The following is a 15,165-nucleotide window of genomic DNA, read 5'->3' on the forward strand; positions in this document are numbered from 1 at the left end:
ATAAAATGTAAAGGTATAAGATATTTTAAAATAAGAATGATTATTACTTAAAAGATTATTATATATTCATTTATTAAATATTATTTTAAAAGAGGTGCTTTTCCATATATTCTTTAAAGATATTGAGATGAATTATAGGCAGTATATCACAGTATCTGGAATACATTTTTTAAAGCTCTTACATGAACTCGTTCAGAAATACTGATGAAATGACAAAGCTGTAATGGACAGAACAGGAAGGAAATAGCTGAAACTCATGGCTGCACAAAAATCAGGCGACTGCTATTAACATCTGCATTCTAAAACATCAGAATCTGACCACCTAGAATTATTTAACATTTAAGATCACGTATTACCAAATGCTGAGGAAAAGATCAACACTGTTGTGAGCAATCAGACCGTGTGTAAAGGCTGGAGTCACACAGATGCCATTTTCTCACAGCGCTACTCACTACAGAAGCTTCTAGAGTATCAGGAAATCAGGCATGAATGCAAAGTGTCTTGTGTTATCTTTAAGGTTTCAATGTTTTATCAATTATAAAAAGCACACTTGGTAATTTTTATACTTACGTTTCTTAGCTGGCATAAGGACAATGTCACAGTGGTATCGTCTAAGAGTGAGCTTCTGTCTCGACCTTGCCCAAAACTTTCACCATCTTCAAAGAGAAAACTAAGATTGGAAGAAAGAAAAGAAGGAAGACAAAAGTTGTTATAATGATCACAGAAATTCTATCACAATCCCATTATTAAGAAGAAGTAAAATTCAGACTAGACAGTTAATTTTGGAAACAAAGCCCAACATGGTGCATATGCCTGGATCCCAGTACTTGAAAGGTAGAAGCTGAGGCATCAAGAATTTGGGGTCAGAGAGGTACACAGTGACTTCAATTCTAGAATGGGCATCATGAGACCTTGACTTAAAAAAAAAAAAGCAAATGTTTCAAAACTGTAGTTGCCAGCTGAAATTTCTCCAAAGCCGACTTTTAAATATATACGTCTGTGATTAGCTGTAAGTCTGGTATTTGCTATCCTGGCTGTTTTGAGTGTCACATTGATACAGTCTAGAGTCATTTAAAAGCAAAGCCCCAGGTGAAGAATTGCCTAGGTCAGGATGGCATACAGGTATGTCTGTGGCAGCCTTTCTGGGTTGTTAATGGATGTAGGATTGCCTAGTCCAGTATGGGAGGAATCATCCCTAGGCAGGTAGCCCTGAACTGTGCAAGAGAGCCAGCTATAAACTAGACTTTGAGTCAGCAGCAAGCAGAATCTTACATGCTTCCCCCTGTACTTAGCTATGGAGTAAGTTTCCTGGCTAGAGGTAATGCTGTACCTTCAGGTTTCTGTCCAGAGTGTCTGCCTTGACCTCCGCAGTGATGCACTGTGACTGCAAGCTAGAGAGCCTTTCCTCCCTAGGCTGCTCTAGGTCAGGGTGTTTGTCATAGGAGCAGAGATAAACTAGAACACGCAGACAGCACTGCAGGATACAGAGTGTGAGCTGCAGTCTCTCTTCATGCACGTGAAGCAGGAAATGGCTGTCCTAACAGTATTCAAACGTGCATTTGAGAAAGTTTGCATAGGTGAAAACTAAAAGGGGAGGAAGAAAAAGCACACTGGTTGACAGGCTCTCAGGAACTTGGTTTAGAAGTACAAAAGTCTACTTTTCAGAATCTATCATTCAAGTAATTTTAAATTTTCTATAATTTATTGCTGATTTCTTATTTAACTTATTGGGTGAGTGGCACAATAGATATTAAGGTCTAAAAACGCTACTTACAAAGGACAGAAGGAGCTAATAATGCAGTTTAGTAATAGGATACTTGCCTTGCCACATATGTAAGGTCCTGGGTTTGAAAACCAATACAAAAATAAAAAAGGAAAAATTTAAAATAGGGAAGGCAGAAAATAAATAAATAATCTAAATGTTTAACAAAAATAGTGATTATCAGATAAATTTCTTATGGTGGTTTGAACGAGAAATGTTCCTAATCGGCTCATGTATTTGAACACTTGGTCCTCAGTGGAGCTGCTTGGGAAGGTTAGGGCACTTTTAGGAGGTGCAGCCTTGGAGGTAGTGCATCACTGGGGCTTTGAGGTTTTATGACCTTGTGCCACTTGCTAATATTTTCCCTCCCCCCCCTTTCCCTCTCCCACTCTGTCTGCTTCCTATGTGCAAATGAGAATGTGGCCTCTCTGTTTCCTGGAACCATGACTTCCAGCCATTTGTGACTCTCCCTCTGGACCTGTAAGCCCCACAGTAACTAATACACCTATAGTCAAATCTGTCCTAGACTGTGAACTAAAATTTTAGAGGTCAAGAAATACACATTTATTTATATTTCTACATGAACAGTGGTGTTTGAAAAATAACTGATATATATATACTTTTTATTAATATTACATGATTTTCATATAGATAACAAAGCAAATTATTTCTTAAAAACAATATTCATAAGAATATTGATAGAAACTCTGCATTTCTAACAATTCTAGACCATCCAACAAGTTGTAGAGTTTTGTTTCCAAGTTCACTTAATTAGAACAGCTACTAAAAATTTATTAAAAAATAAAATTGAATAAAAATGTAAAAAGCAGCAAAAATATTAACTCACATTACCAGAAACAGTTTTTACTTACTTTGGGAGTGTGCAGATAGGTGGTTTGGATCGAATAATTTCCTTGTTTGTAAGCTCCTTCTCCAGGTCACCTCCAGCCAAACACCACAGGTAGTAAACCTCTTCTATAGATCTCTCCGCCAGGTGATCACTGTCTGTATCCACTAATGGTAAAAATGTTCAAAATTAACATTACAGTTTCCATCTGTAGTAAGAGTTGATAGCAATAAGAGCTGGAATTCCAATAAAAGTAACTGAAAAGGCTATCACTTCTGTGTGTAAGGACTTTGCAAGTTGCTACTCCACCTAGTAATATAACAGAAGAGGCTGAAAATCAGGAGTTCCTGTAAGACTGTAATGGAGAAAGATTGGAGAAGCAGATGGGCTATGCAGGGAGCCACACAACATAAAAGTCTCAGGGACCAGAACTGGAACAATAAGCTGGACTACAACTGATAAGTTACTGCAGGTTGAGTGTGGACAAGTCTGAGAGTTAACATCCCAGGGGGTGCAGTCATAGGGGACACTGGCACTTCTGTGGGTTTTATCACTAGAAGCCTGACAAGTTCCTCACAGTGTTATTGGAGAAGACTGGCCTGTGCTATGGCAACAGGAGGAGAAAACAGAACCGATTTTAAATATGGCAAAAGGACACCTTTCTTTCTTACACGGCTTGTCCTCAGAAGTTAGCACCTAACTGATCTCAGCAAGGGAATACCTGCTATGACATGGTGTGACAAGGAGGAAGGAAAGCATCCTGCAGTCCTACAAGCAGGTCACATAATTTAATGAGCTGTGCGTCTGGACAGTGCTGGTCACACAATCATCCCCCATAGTGAAACTGAAAGGCTAGGGTAAGCTGGAGCTGGGTGCTTTAATTCTCAGCAGGTGTGTCATGACTGTCAGGTTTTGATTCTTCTTTGTAACAGGTTGCCTCCTAAAAGTGACTTATGTATGAAGACAGTCAAGAGGCCTGAGCTTGACAAAAATCTAGATGCACTTCCTATAGTCAGAATGGAAGGAGAAATGCTACTGTAGTCCTTTTCTTGTCAAGAAAGCATTTTCCCCTAGGAGAAACTCACATGCCAGACATCCACTGTGATCCTATTAGTCAAGTTTAGTTACAAGCTTGCTTCTTATATCAAGAGAAGCTAGAAAAGGAAAAATTTGGAAAGTTTACTTTCCATGTTAGAGGTACAGAACAGGAATTTTTATACTTTATAGCAAGAAAGAAGTATGGGCAGAAAAACCTACATATCAACGAAGTGGTTCTTTTCATGTTTCAAGTTAAAATATGATAACATGGACTTCCTACTGATAATATAGTTTTAAGAGTATTTAAAATAAATTATATGGAATATCAGTAATTTACAATTGACTTATATTTTAAATATTCAAGAATCGGTTGTGGATTATTAGTTTAAGATGTGTTACATTTGTTTATGCTGTAGAATATTTGTTTAATGATGCAAACATATGTTGCATTCTTTTTGTTTAACTCTGTAAAGCTGTGTTATTTTGCCTGTCTAAAACACCTGATTGGTCTAATAAAGAGCTGAATAGCCAATAGCTAGGCAGGAAAGAAAAGAAAAATAAGCAGTGTAGCCAGGCAGAGAAAATAAACAGAAAGAAAGAAAAGAGGAGGGAGAAAAAGGACAAGAGGAGGAAGAATTTAGGTGTAGGACCCTCACCCCTTATTCTCAAAGAGGCGAGAAGAAATTTCCTAGCAGAATGTTTCCCCAAGAAGATAGAGGCCTTCCCCTCTCCCACCTGGGGGTTCTAAGCACAAGGTCACTTAGCTCAGACTGTATCACCTGGTACAGGCTGATAAAGGAGGCCTAACTCAGGAACAGTGGCCTTGCTCTAAGAACGAGGAAAAAGCTGACTTAGCAGAATGGGAGGGAGCAAAAGTCCTTGCAAAAGCAGCTTCAAAAAGCCTCTTTGTAGTAATACCTTTAAAAGCCTACACCACAAAGGAGATACAACTCCTCTCTCTACCTCACTATAATGGGGTCTGTAGACAGGGGTTCTAAACATGTTTATATTATGCTTAATAAACCTTGCTTATTACAGTCTGGGCCTCTCTGGTGGTCTCACTCTGGGGGGTCGTAATCTGGGCACAACACAGGGACCAGTCACATAGTCAGTAAGGAGGAAAGAAAGATATATAGAATAAAGAAAGGTAAAAGCCCAGAGGCAAAAGGGAGATGGGATAATTTATAAAAAGCTGGCTAGAAACAAGCCAAGCTAAGGCCCAGCATTCATAAGTAAGAATAAGTCTCTATGTTTGGTGGGTCCCCAAAGAATTAAGAGTAAAAATCAACCAACAACATTTTGGTGTACCAAATGTGAGTTTCAAATAGAGCCTGAGGAAGGTCAAAAAACAAAACACAAACAAACAAACAAAAGGACACGGCTCCTTCAACAAGTTCTTCCATATAGCAGAGCACTTAAACAGTCTTTTTCACACTAAGTAGAAAAAATAGATGGAGACAATTGCTAAAGCTGTAGCGGCGCTGTTTAGCAGGGTTGTTTTGGTTTTTGTTTTGCTCATGCAGACAAAAAGATTAGAGATAAGCAGTAAACACAGATCTAGACAGAAAAAAAAAACTCTAAACAGGTTCTAGAGTATTTAACAATGTGCACATGCTTAAGAAAAGAAAAAGGGGTAATGACAGTCATAGAAAATAAAGAATAGTTTAAAAATAATAAAGTCTTTAAAGAGAGAGAAGCAAAGTAATATGAAAAAAAGAATGAGCCATGTAGAGATGGAGAATACACAGTGAGTCTGGATCCTGTATGTTGCTGTGTTGACTGTGAAGTTTTTGATTGCTGATAAGGAAAGGACAGTTGCTGACAGACATGGAATTGTTAAGTGGACTGCTAAAATAAATTAATCTATATAAGAATGCCTTCACTTTAAAATGGAAATCAAAACATTAATTGCTTTGGAGAAGAGGTTTTCCATTTATTTCCATAGAAAATGAGAGGTTAAGGGTTCTTCAGGGTTTATATAGATCAGGTTTGGTCGGGGAAGATCTTCTGAATCTGGACATGTGACAGGTATCAACAAAGTTACAGCTGGTCTTCCCAGGACTTGGCCCTTATCTCAATTTTCTCAGGGATCCCTAAAGATGACTTTGCCCACAGACAAAAGGAAGCAGTCTAGAGAAAATGATGGCCATATTCCCAAGAATCGGGGTGTGAGTGGTTGTTGGTTTTTTGGTGGTTTATGGATGTTTGTTGCCATTTAGGGGAATATAGGATAAAAAGACAACTATTAATCTCAGATATTTTGTATTGGCATGGATTTTGGTATATTGCTACAAATTTAGAGTTATTTTTCCTATACTGTATATATGTTTCTACTCTTATTTGGGGTTTTGTGCTCATGCAGCTCACTTAAAAATGCAATGGATAATTAAGAAATGAGGTAGGTACTTAATCTATAATAATCAAACTTGTAGTTACATTAGGTATGTTTTCAAGTTAAACAAGTATATTTTAGACAGATAAATGATTTTCAAACACGTTAAAGACCTATAGAATATGGCATTTAAGATGTATACTAACCTAAACTTTTCATGATACACGTGCCTGAAAGCACCAATTTACTTCATAAAAAGATGATGATTATCAAAGAAACTCTATATGGAATTTACTTTCTTTTTTTTTTATATACATCTTTTTTGGAATTTACTTTCAATTTGAAAAGGACACACACAAAAAAAGACTGTTAAACTTTGCTAATACAAAGTTGAACAGTCCTTCAAATTTCCTGTTTCACTAAAAAATATTCTAGGCTTTTTGGCTGAAGTGTTGCAGAGGAACTCGGGGTGATTATCCAGGCAGTCAGATGTTTCTGCTATTAGGTAATATTACATCCTTTTGCTGTCTTTGATGGTGTTAAAGACTAAATATTTAATGTTATAGTTCTCCTTAGTTATTATGGGATGCAAATAAGGTATGAAACTTTAGAATCACTAAGATAAGTTAGATAATGGAGTGTTTTCTCTGAATTTGCTAAATACAAATAGAATGAATATTGTAAATGTAATTCTTACTTGAAAACTGTTTTTGTTGTATATTGTTTTATTATCTTAAAATTAAATCATTTCATTTTTATTTAGACAAAAGGGGGAAATGTTATGGAATATTAGTTTAAGATATGTTACATTTGTTTATGCTGTGTAGTATTTGTTGAATGATGCAAAGATATGTTGCATTCTTTTATGTTGCGTTTGTTTAACTCTTTAAAGTTATGTTACTTTGCCTGTCTGAAACACCTGATTGGTCTAAAAAAAGAGCTTAACAGCCAAAAGCAAGGCATGAGAAAAGATAGGTGGGACTGCCAGGCAGAGAGAATAAATATGAAGAGAAAAAGAGAAGAGGAAGGAGAAAAAGAAGGAGAGGAAGATGCCAGGGGCCAGCTACCCAGCAACACAGTCAGCCATGGAGTAGAAAGGAAAGAAATATAGGATAAAGAAAGACAAAAGCCCAGAGGCAAAAGGTAGTTGGGATAATTTAAAATAGAAAAGCTGGCTAGAAACAAGCCAAGCCAAGACCAAGCATTTATTAATAAGAATAAGTCTCCATGTATTTATTTGAGAGCTGGGCGGTAGGCTCCCAAAGAACAAAGAGTAGAAAAAAAAGCCAACTACAAGAATCACCTCTCAGTTCCCTGAGTATTAACCACAAAACCGTATAATGTAATACCTGTTTCTAATGAATTCAAAAGTAAACAGGCTAAGGGGCTTCTTTTGGAAACAAGGCTCATATTATCATTGTTTTATTCCTCTTTACCTTTACACAAGTCATCAATATCCTCAGGCAGAGTTAAGTTGGCGCATCGCAGAGAAGATGAAAACAGACTGGCAGGTTTGATAAAGGGAGTGTATAAAGGTGACACTTCACTGAAGACCTGGTCCTTCATTAATTCATCTGGGGTTGGCCTTGAGAAAACGATTTAAAACACTCAGCATGGAGAAAAGTCATAAAAACTTTCATACAAAATGTAATAGACATTGAAAGTGGGAGGTAAAGTCTTAGATAACTCCTTGGCAGAGAAACTAGCAAAGGCGCTCCCTTCAGCAGAGTCTAGCTCTTGCGACTAAATAACTCAGTGCTGAATTACCTATGTGTGTTAACTGTTTGCGCCTTATCTTTTAACAAAAATCATTTTATAAACACCCCAAATTCTGTTGTAATACTATCCTTTGTCCCTACCATGGCTTGATAAAGTGCCTTTTCTCATGACAAATTAGAATATATTCTTTTCTAGCATTATATTTAGGGGGCTTAGCAATAGCTAGGTAATTAAAAGTGACACCATGAAATGAAAACAAAATGTCAAGGAAATCTTTCTCAATTTTTATCAGCAACTATAAACTTAACATTCTGCCAAGCTCAGTATATAATACATAATGGCAACAAGCTTTTGTTATTATTCAAATGTCATTAGAGCTAAGAGTACTGACACTCCTGTTTAGTTGATTTTCTTCTTGAGGCAAGGAGATGAATTAGAAGCTTTTTTCATACATGTCAGTTTCCTGACCATGATTTGACTTCTTTTATAGCAAAAAAAAAATAAACTTTGAATCACATTTATAATACTAGTATCATTTATGTACTATTGTATATACAGCTATTATCCCCTGGTCCATCAATCTACCACCAAATACAACACACGCAGCTATTGTCCCCTAGTCCATCACTCTCCTAATCAAATCAAATCAAATCAACTCCACACGAAAAGGTTCTCAGGATAAGCCTAAAGTCTTAAGGAATCACCTTTTAGAAGGATGGAAAGTGAGACACTTCTTCAAAATATTTGTCACATTTTCAGGAAGTTCCTAGCAAATAAAGAAAAAATAGATAAATGATCAATTCTAGAAATATATTTTACTGAAATATTTAAATCTCTTAAGCTTTGATTTTAAAAAAGTCTTTATTTGGACTTTATTTAAATTGATAGCCATTTGTCATTCTCTGATAAAAAAAAGCCAGCATCTGCAGAGAAATAAGTATAGCTTTAATAACTTGTTATTGTATCTTGATGTGAAAAAAAACTGCTCTGGTATAACTGTGTCCCTTCCTAAAATCAGGTCTTGAAACTTGATATCATATAGATGACATTAAGAGATGAGTTGCAGAGTGAATGAACCTGCTCTTTTCATTCTGCTAAATAGACATAGTTTCATAGTGCCTTTTAAATTCTACCTCTCTACTCATAGATTAGTGCAGTTCTCAGATGATATTGGAGAAGTTTCTTTGTGCAGCAAATGGTGGTCTGGGCAGAAATTGACTGTTAAAGTGCAGAATAAGCCATATGTCATAACCCCTCTGCAAGGCTCAGTGACTATTGTGGAAGAGTAGGTGGAAAGACTTTCAAAGCCAGAGGCTGAGGAGCTAATGACTGCTAATGGCTCCTAGTGAGGGGAGAGCCAGTTATTTGTAAGGGTTTGGCTCCTGGTAGATAGACCATACTCTAGTGGACAGCCTCACACCCAGGAGTATATGGGCCCCACAAATGGAGTTGATGGGTTATGAAAAGGGGGGGGGCATGAATTTGTAGGGGTAGGGGGATAAGGGTTGATCTGAGAGGAGTTAGGAAAGAAATTGGGGATGAATGTGATCAAAGCCTTATAAGAAATTCTCAAGAAATTATAAAAATAAAAACAAACAAATAGCAATAAAAGAGGTGGGCCTGTAAAAGATAATTAGGTCACCAGGGCTCTCATCTTGGGAATAGGATTTTATCAAACACATTCATGCATCCACAACATCTTCCACCAGCTTGCTTTTCTGCTCTGTGAGGACAGTGTCCTCCCTCATCAGAAAACTGAACCTGTGGGAACCTTTACCTGACATTTCCAGCCTAAAATACTGTGAGATGATATGTTTTATTCATCTCATATTTATTTATTTATTTATTTATTTATTTATCATTTATGACCCACTCTCAGATAGCCTGTTAGGACAGCCCAAACAGATGCACAACGAACCTTGATAATGTCCAGACAACCATGTTCTTCAGCCAGAACTACTATAGTGTCATCCACACAGCCTAAGAAAAAAGGAAAGCCAGATTAGTGTGCACTGCTTTTGAATCTATCACAATAATCTATCACATGTTTTGATACCATGATACAACATTTCCAAATATCATAATGTAGTTTTGGTGCTTAAGCTACTAAAACATTTTTAAATTAACTTTCCTTACATGTTTTGATAAAAACAGAGGCTTACCCACTCAATTTAGTTAAGCACAGGTACTAAAATATAGCAACTTAAATAGAGATATGGAAGAAATTTCAAGGAATTTTTAAAGGCACTGTTGTTTGTTATGAAATAGCTGCACACTATATGAAGATATATTGCTGTGATTGGTGTAATAAAAAGCCGAATGGCCAATAGCTAGGCAGGAGAGGAAAGGCGTGACTTTCAGACAGAGAGAAGGGAACTGAGAGCAGGAATTGAGGTGCGGTATTTCTCCAGCAGACACAGGGCAAGCCAGGTGTGCAGTACTAAGAAGAGGTAATCGAGCCATGTGGCAGAACGTGGATTAATAGAAACAGGTAAATTTGAAGGGCATCTAGGTTGTTTCCAGGTTCTGGCTATCACAAACAATGCTGCTATGAACATCGTAGAGCATATACTTTTGTTGTATGATAAGGCCTCTCTTGGGTATATTCCCAAGAGTGGTATTGCTGGGTCCAGGGGTAAGTTGATCCCAAATTTCCTGAGAAACCGCCATACTGCTTTCCAAAGTGGTTGCACAAGTTTGCATTCCCACCAGCAATGGATGAGTGTACCCCTTTTGGAGGTTCCTTGGACTTCCCACAGGACAGGGAACCCTGATTGCTTTTTGGGCTGGGGGGGGGGGACTTAATTGGGGGAGGGGGAGGGAAATGGGAGGCGGTGGCGGGGAAGAGACAGAAATCTTTAATAAATAAATAAATTAAAAAAAAAGAAACAGGTAAATTTGAATGATATAAGCTAACTGGGTGCAAGACGAAGCTAAGGCCAAGCTTTCATAATTAATAGTAGGTCTCTGGGTCATTATTCACAGGCTGGTGATCCAAAGATAGTCCAATAAGAAAGTTTGTTATAGTTGTCTTTTCCTGATTACAAGAATAGTTTATTTTTATCATATGAGGTTTGAAGACTGCACTCATATATCTCTGGGGATAAAAAGTAAACATTTAACTTACTAATGCTCCAAACTGTAGTGATATTTCATTTGTATTTTAATAAATAAAACTTGCCTGAAGATCACAAAATAAACCAGCCACCCTGGTCAGCCTTACAGACCAGACAGTGATAACTCACACCTTTAATCCCAGTAGTCATACTAGTTTGCCACAGAAACCAGGTGATAGTAGTGAAGGCCTTTAATCACAGCACTAGAGAGGATTATAAAATGAGAGGAGACAGCTCTCAGGCAGTCTCATTCTGAGATTCCTGGAGGCAGGATCGGCAATTCAGATTAAATTTGAGGTAACAGCAAATGGCGGGCTGTTTTGTTTTTCTGACCTCAGGTTGAACCCCAATCTGTCTCTGGGTTTTTTATTAACCAGGCTACACCAAATTACTTGACAAATGTAGTATCTATTCTTGGTAAAAAAAAAAAATCATGAATCAGATGAAATTTTAAGCAATTTAGTTAAAATTCATTACTTTCAAATACTTAACTATTCCCACAAGTTTTATTATTTGTAAACTCTATTGCTGGAACGTCGATGTGTCAAAGCTTTATATTAAATAGTCTATCAGGTTTTCTCTCTTATGACCACATATTTACCTTATTCCACTCTAAATTAGATCACATTTGTTACTATAAATTTCAAACATAATATATATAAGCCAATTATAAAGAAAAGTGGACAGTATTCATAGACAGTTCTTCATATATACAACTAGTCACATAGAAAGGTAGCTCAAAATTTAGACATGGTGGATGGAAGTAGTTTTAAATTCTATTAATTTGATTATACAAGATAGTTTACTTGACTAAATCATGAAACTAAGATTTCTTTCCATGCAGGTTCAAGTTCCTTCATTAATAAAGAAAACCACACATTTTAAAAGACACTTTTCATGATGCCTTGTGATGCTTACCTCACCATCAACCTGAAGACACACATTTCACTGTGCTAGGAGAACACTCCAATGCAGACAACAGCTGTTTCTATAGATTATGTTTATGGTTGAAACACAATCAAATACATGAGACTTACCTAAAGTAAGCAAAAATTTTAATCTTTCAGAAATATCCAAGCTCTGAAATAATTTTCTTCCCTAAATAATGGGAAAATACAATAGTATTAATATTTAGAATTTTCTTTCCCTAGGAATCTTTCTGTATCATAACTGAAGGTTATTGTCACTTCCATTTATCACCAGAGTTTTGTTGATTATTTAAATTAAGCTTGACCACAAAGAGCTATAATTAAATAACATTTTTTAAGAGTTGTATAATATTTATTATTTAAGCCACCTACACCTAACAATCATTAGATCTAAATGGTATCCCAGGCACTGATCACTTCTGAGAACCACACATTCTTGATGGTTAGTTTTTCGAGATCACCTGAAGTCTACCCCTGGAATCCTCAGTTATGTATCATGTTGAAGTACTCTATTGTTCACACTGATAGCAACCCACAGCAGTTCCTCTTTCTCTCAAGCTACTTCAGACTGGCATTCTGTGTGTTCCAATAGTGCCTGAGTTTTTATGCCGTCTTTGTTGCTTTTGGAGCTGGGGCCAGCCAAGGACTCAAGTATGCTAGATGGGCACAGTTGCTAGAACAGCATGGTATCACTATGTTCTGTCCCTAGCCCTTTTATACTCTTACTTTAAGACAGTCTTTCCAGTCTGGCCTCAAGCTTGGTTCTTCCTAGCTCAACCTCCAGAATAGCTGGTATTACAGGCTGTTTGAAGATACACATTACAGCAGACCATACTGATGTGGGAGTGTCATATATCAATCTGTTGATTTCATTGGTTAAGCAATAAAGAAACTGCTAGGCCCATTTGATAGGCCCACCCTTAGGTGGGTGGAGTAAACAGAACAGAATGCTGGGAGAAAGAAGCTGAGTCAGAGAGTCGCCATGATACTCCCACTCCAGACAGATGCAGGTTAAGATCATTCCTGGTAAGCCAGCTCGTGGGCTACAGCAGATTATTAGAAATGGGCTAGTCCAGGTGCGAGAGTTAGCTGAGGAAAGGCTGGAACTAATGGGCCAAGCAGTGTTTAAAAGAATACAGTTTCCGTGTAATTATTTCGGGTAAAGCTAGCCGTGTGGGCAGCCGGGTGCCCCTGCCGCTCCTAACACAACACCATACCAGCCAGAACAGGTGAGTGACCCGCCTGCCAGTGGAACTGCATCCCACCCAGGATTCCAGGCTTCCCTCACAACCCTTCCCCAGGCTCTTGCCTTCCCAGTTACTCCCCACCCCACTGCTGGGCACTGCTGCCAACCCCTGAGAAAGAGTCACCCACAACCAGTTAGTGACCCTCCTGTTCTGTGGCCTGCCACTCCCATCTCAGCACCAGTACCACTGCTGGGCCCTGCCCCAACGCCAGAGGCATCCCACTGCCCTGGTGCAGCAGCCGGATAGACTGCCACCATGCCCTGGATTCTGCTCCTCAAAGAACCCACAGTGCCGCCAACCCCTCCTACCTCTTCATCCTCCCCATGTCCAGCCCTTCCCCAGAACTCCAGCAGACTCCACAGACCCAGACATATTCCACACCAGTTGGAAGAAGAGACACCATAGGCCCAGGTACAATCCACACCAGATGGAACAACAGTCACAGGAGTTCTACCAAACACCAGGCTCGTTCTATGTATTCCAGAAGAAGACTCAGGCTTTACCAGAGGCCAGGCCAGATATACAGAATAAAGTAGACTTCAGCTTTACCAGAGGTCAGACCAGATCAAGGAGCCTAAGACCCCCAAACTCTCAGAGGAGATGCCCTACTGGACTTGAAGACTCACCAGTCACCAGAACCCTTGGCCACTTAAGCCAAGAGAACAGAGAGGAAACAGAAACCAAGGAACAAACACCCATCCAACAAAGACAAACACAAGAATCAACACCTAGACCTATATTCACCCCAAATTCAGATGCCTAAATGCCAGTGTAAGAAAACAGTAACAAAAAGGGCAGGTTGGAGAGATAGCTCAGTGGTTAATAACACTGGCTGCTCTTTGAGAGGTCCTAGCAACCACCTGGTGACTCATGATCATCTGTAATGAGATCTGGTGCCCTCTTCTAGCCTGCAGGCATACATGCAGGCAGAACACTACACATAATGAATAAATAAATCTTTTAAAACAATAACAGAAAGGGCAATATCTCACCCCAGATCCCAGCCATGACCTTAAAAATAACTTTACGAAGATGATAGAGGTCCTTAAAGAGGAAACAAAAAAAAAAAATCTGTTAAAGAAATTGAGAAAAACACAAAGGAAAATAGGAGGAAATCAATAAATCCCTCAAAGAATGTCAAGAAAAACCAAGAAAAAAACCAAATAGGTGAAAGAATGGTTTAAGACCTGAAAGTGGAAATAGAAGCAATAAAGAAAACTGAGGGAAAAAACACAAACTGAGGGGATTCTGGAAATGGAAAATCTGGGTAAGCGAATAGGAACTACAGATCCAAGCATCACCAACAGAATATAAGAGAAAAGAGAATCTCAGGCACTGAAGATACAATAGAGAAAATAGATTCTAGGTCAATAAAAATGTCAAATCTAAAATATTCCTAACACATTACATCCATGCAATCTGAGACATAATGAAAAGATTGAACCCAAGAATAATAGGAATATTCATTTTTGTTCTTTATTCTGTAGTCTCTTCTAAACTACCCTGTAGTGGTATTTCATTTGTATTTTAATAAAGAAAGCATGCCTGAAGATTAGAGAGTAAAACATCCCCACTGGTCAGTCTTACAGACCACGCAGTGGTGACACACACCTTTAATCCCTGTAGCCACACTAGTTAGCCATAGAAACTGGGAAGTGCATGCTTTAACCTCAGCCTTAGAGAGGATCGAAGACGGGAAGCGACAACTCTCAGACAGTCTCATTCTGAGATTTATGCAGGCAGGATCGCCGTTTCAGACTGAGGTAGAGGTAAGAGCCAGTGGCTGGCTGTTTTACTTTTCTGACCTTCAGATTGAACCCAAATAGCTGTCTCTGAGTTTTTGTTAATTGTGCTACAGAGGTTGATAAATTTCTTGTAGATACCTTGTACCAAATTTAAATCAAGAATAGATAAACAATTTAAATAGACCTATAACCCCTAAGAAAATAGAAACAATCATTAAAAGTCTCCCAACCAAAAACAAACAAACAAACAAAAAAAACCCGGGGCCAGAATTCTACCTGACTTTCAAAGAAGAGATAATACCAAATTATTCTACAAAATAGAAACAGAAGCAACACTACCAAATCTTTTTATGAGGCCACAGTTACCCTGATACCCAAACCACATAAAGACTCAAAAGAGAGAATTACAAACCAATTTCCCTCATGAACA

General features: G+C 38.1%; 1 protein-coding gene across 3 annotated transcripts in view; it reads right to left on the bottom strand.

The window, feature by feature from the left end:
- Window positions 1–15,165, bottom strand: part of Tbck (TBC1 domain containing kinase) — a 140,195-nt gene that overhangs the window by 91,151 nt on the left and 33,879 nt on the right. For all 3 annotated transcript variants that reach the window (XM_041649645.1, XM_041649626.1, XM_041649635.1), the window contains exons 7-12: window positions 11,852–11,912; window positions 9,617–9,678; window positions 8,403–8,464; window positions 7,416–7,564; window positions 2,635–2,776; window positions 571–670 (exon numbers count right to left, since the gene is read on the bottom strand). In XM_041649645.1, coding sequence (XP_041505579.1) covers window positions 571–670; window positions 2,635–2,776; window positions 7,416–7,564; window positions 8,403–8,464; window positions 9,617–9,678; window positions 11,852–11,912 — 576 coding nt within the window. The remainder of the gene's footprint in view (window positions 1–570; window positions 671–2,634; window positions 2,777–7,415; window positions 7,565–8,402; window positions 8,465–9,616; window positions 9,679–11,851; window positions 11,913–15,165) is intronic.

The sequence above is a fragment of the Microtus oregoni genome, unplaced genomic scaffold (assembly GCF_018167655.1).
Source record: "Microtus oregoni isolate MIOR12 unplaced genomic scaffold, Mior012 000000F_ref0000247, whole genome shotgun sequence".
NCBI lineage: Eukaryota > Metazoa > Chordata > Mammalia > Rodentia > Cricetidae > Microtus > Microtus oregoni.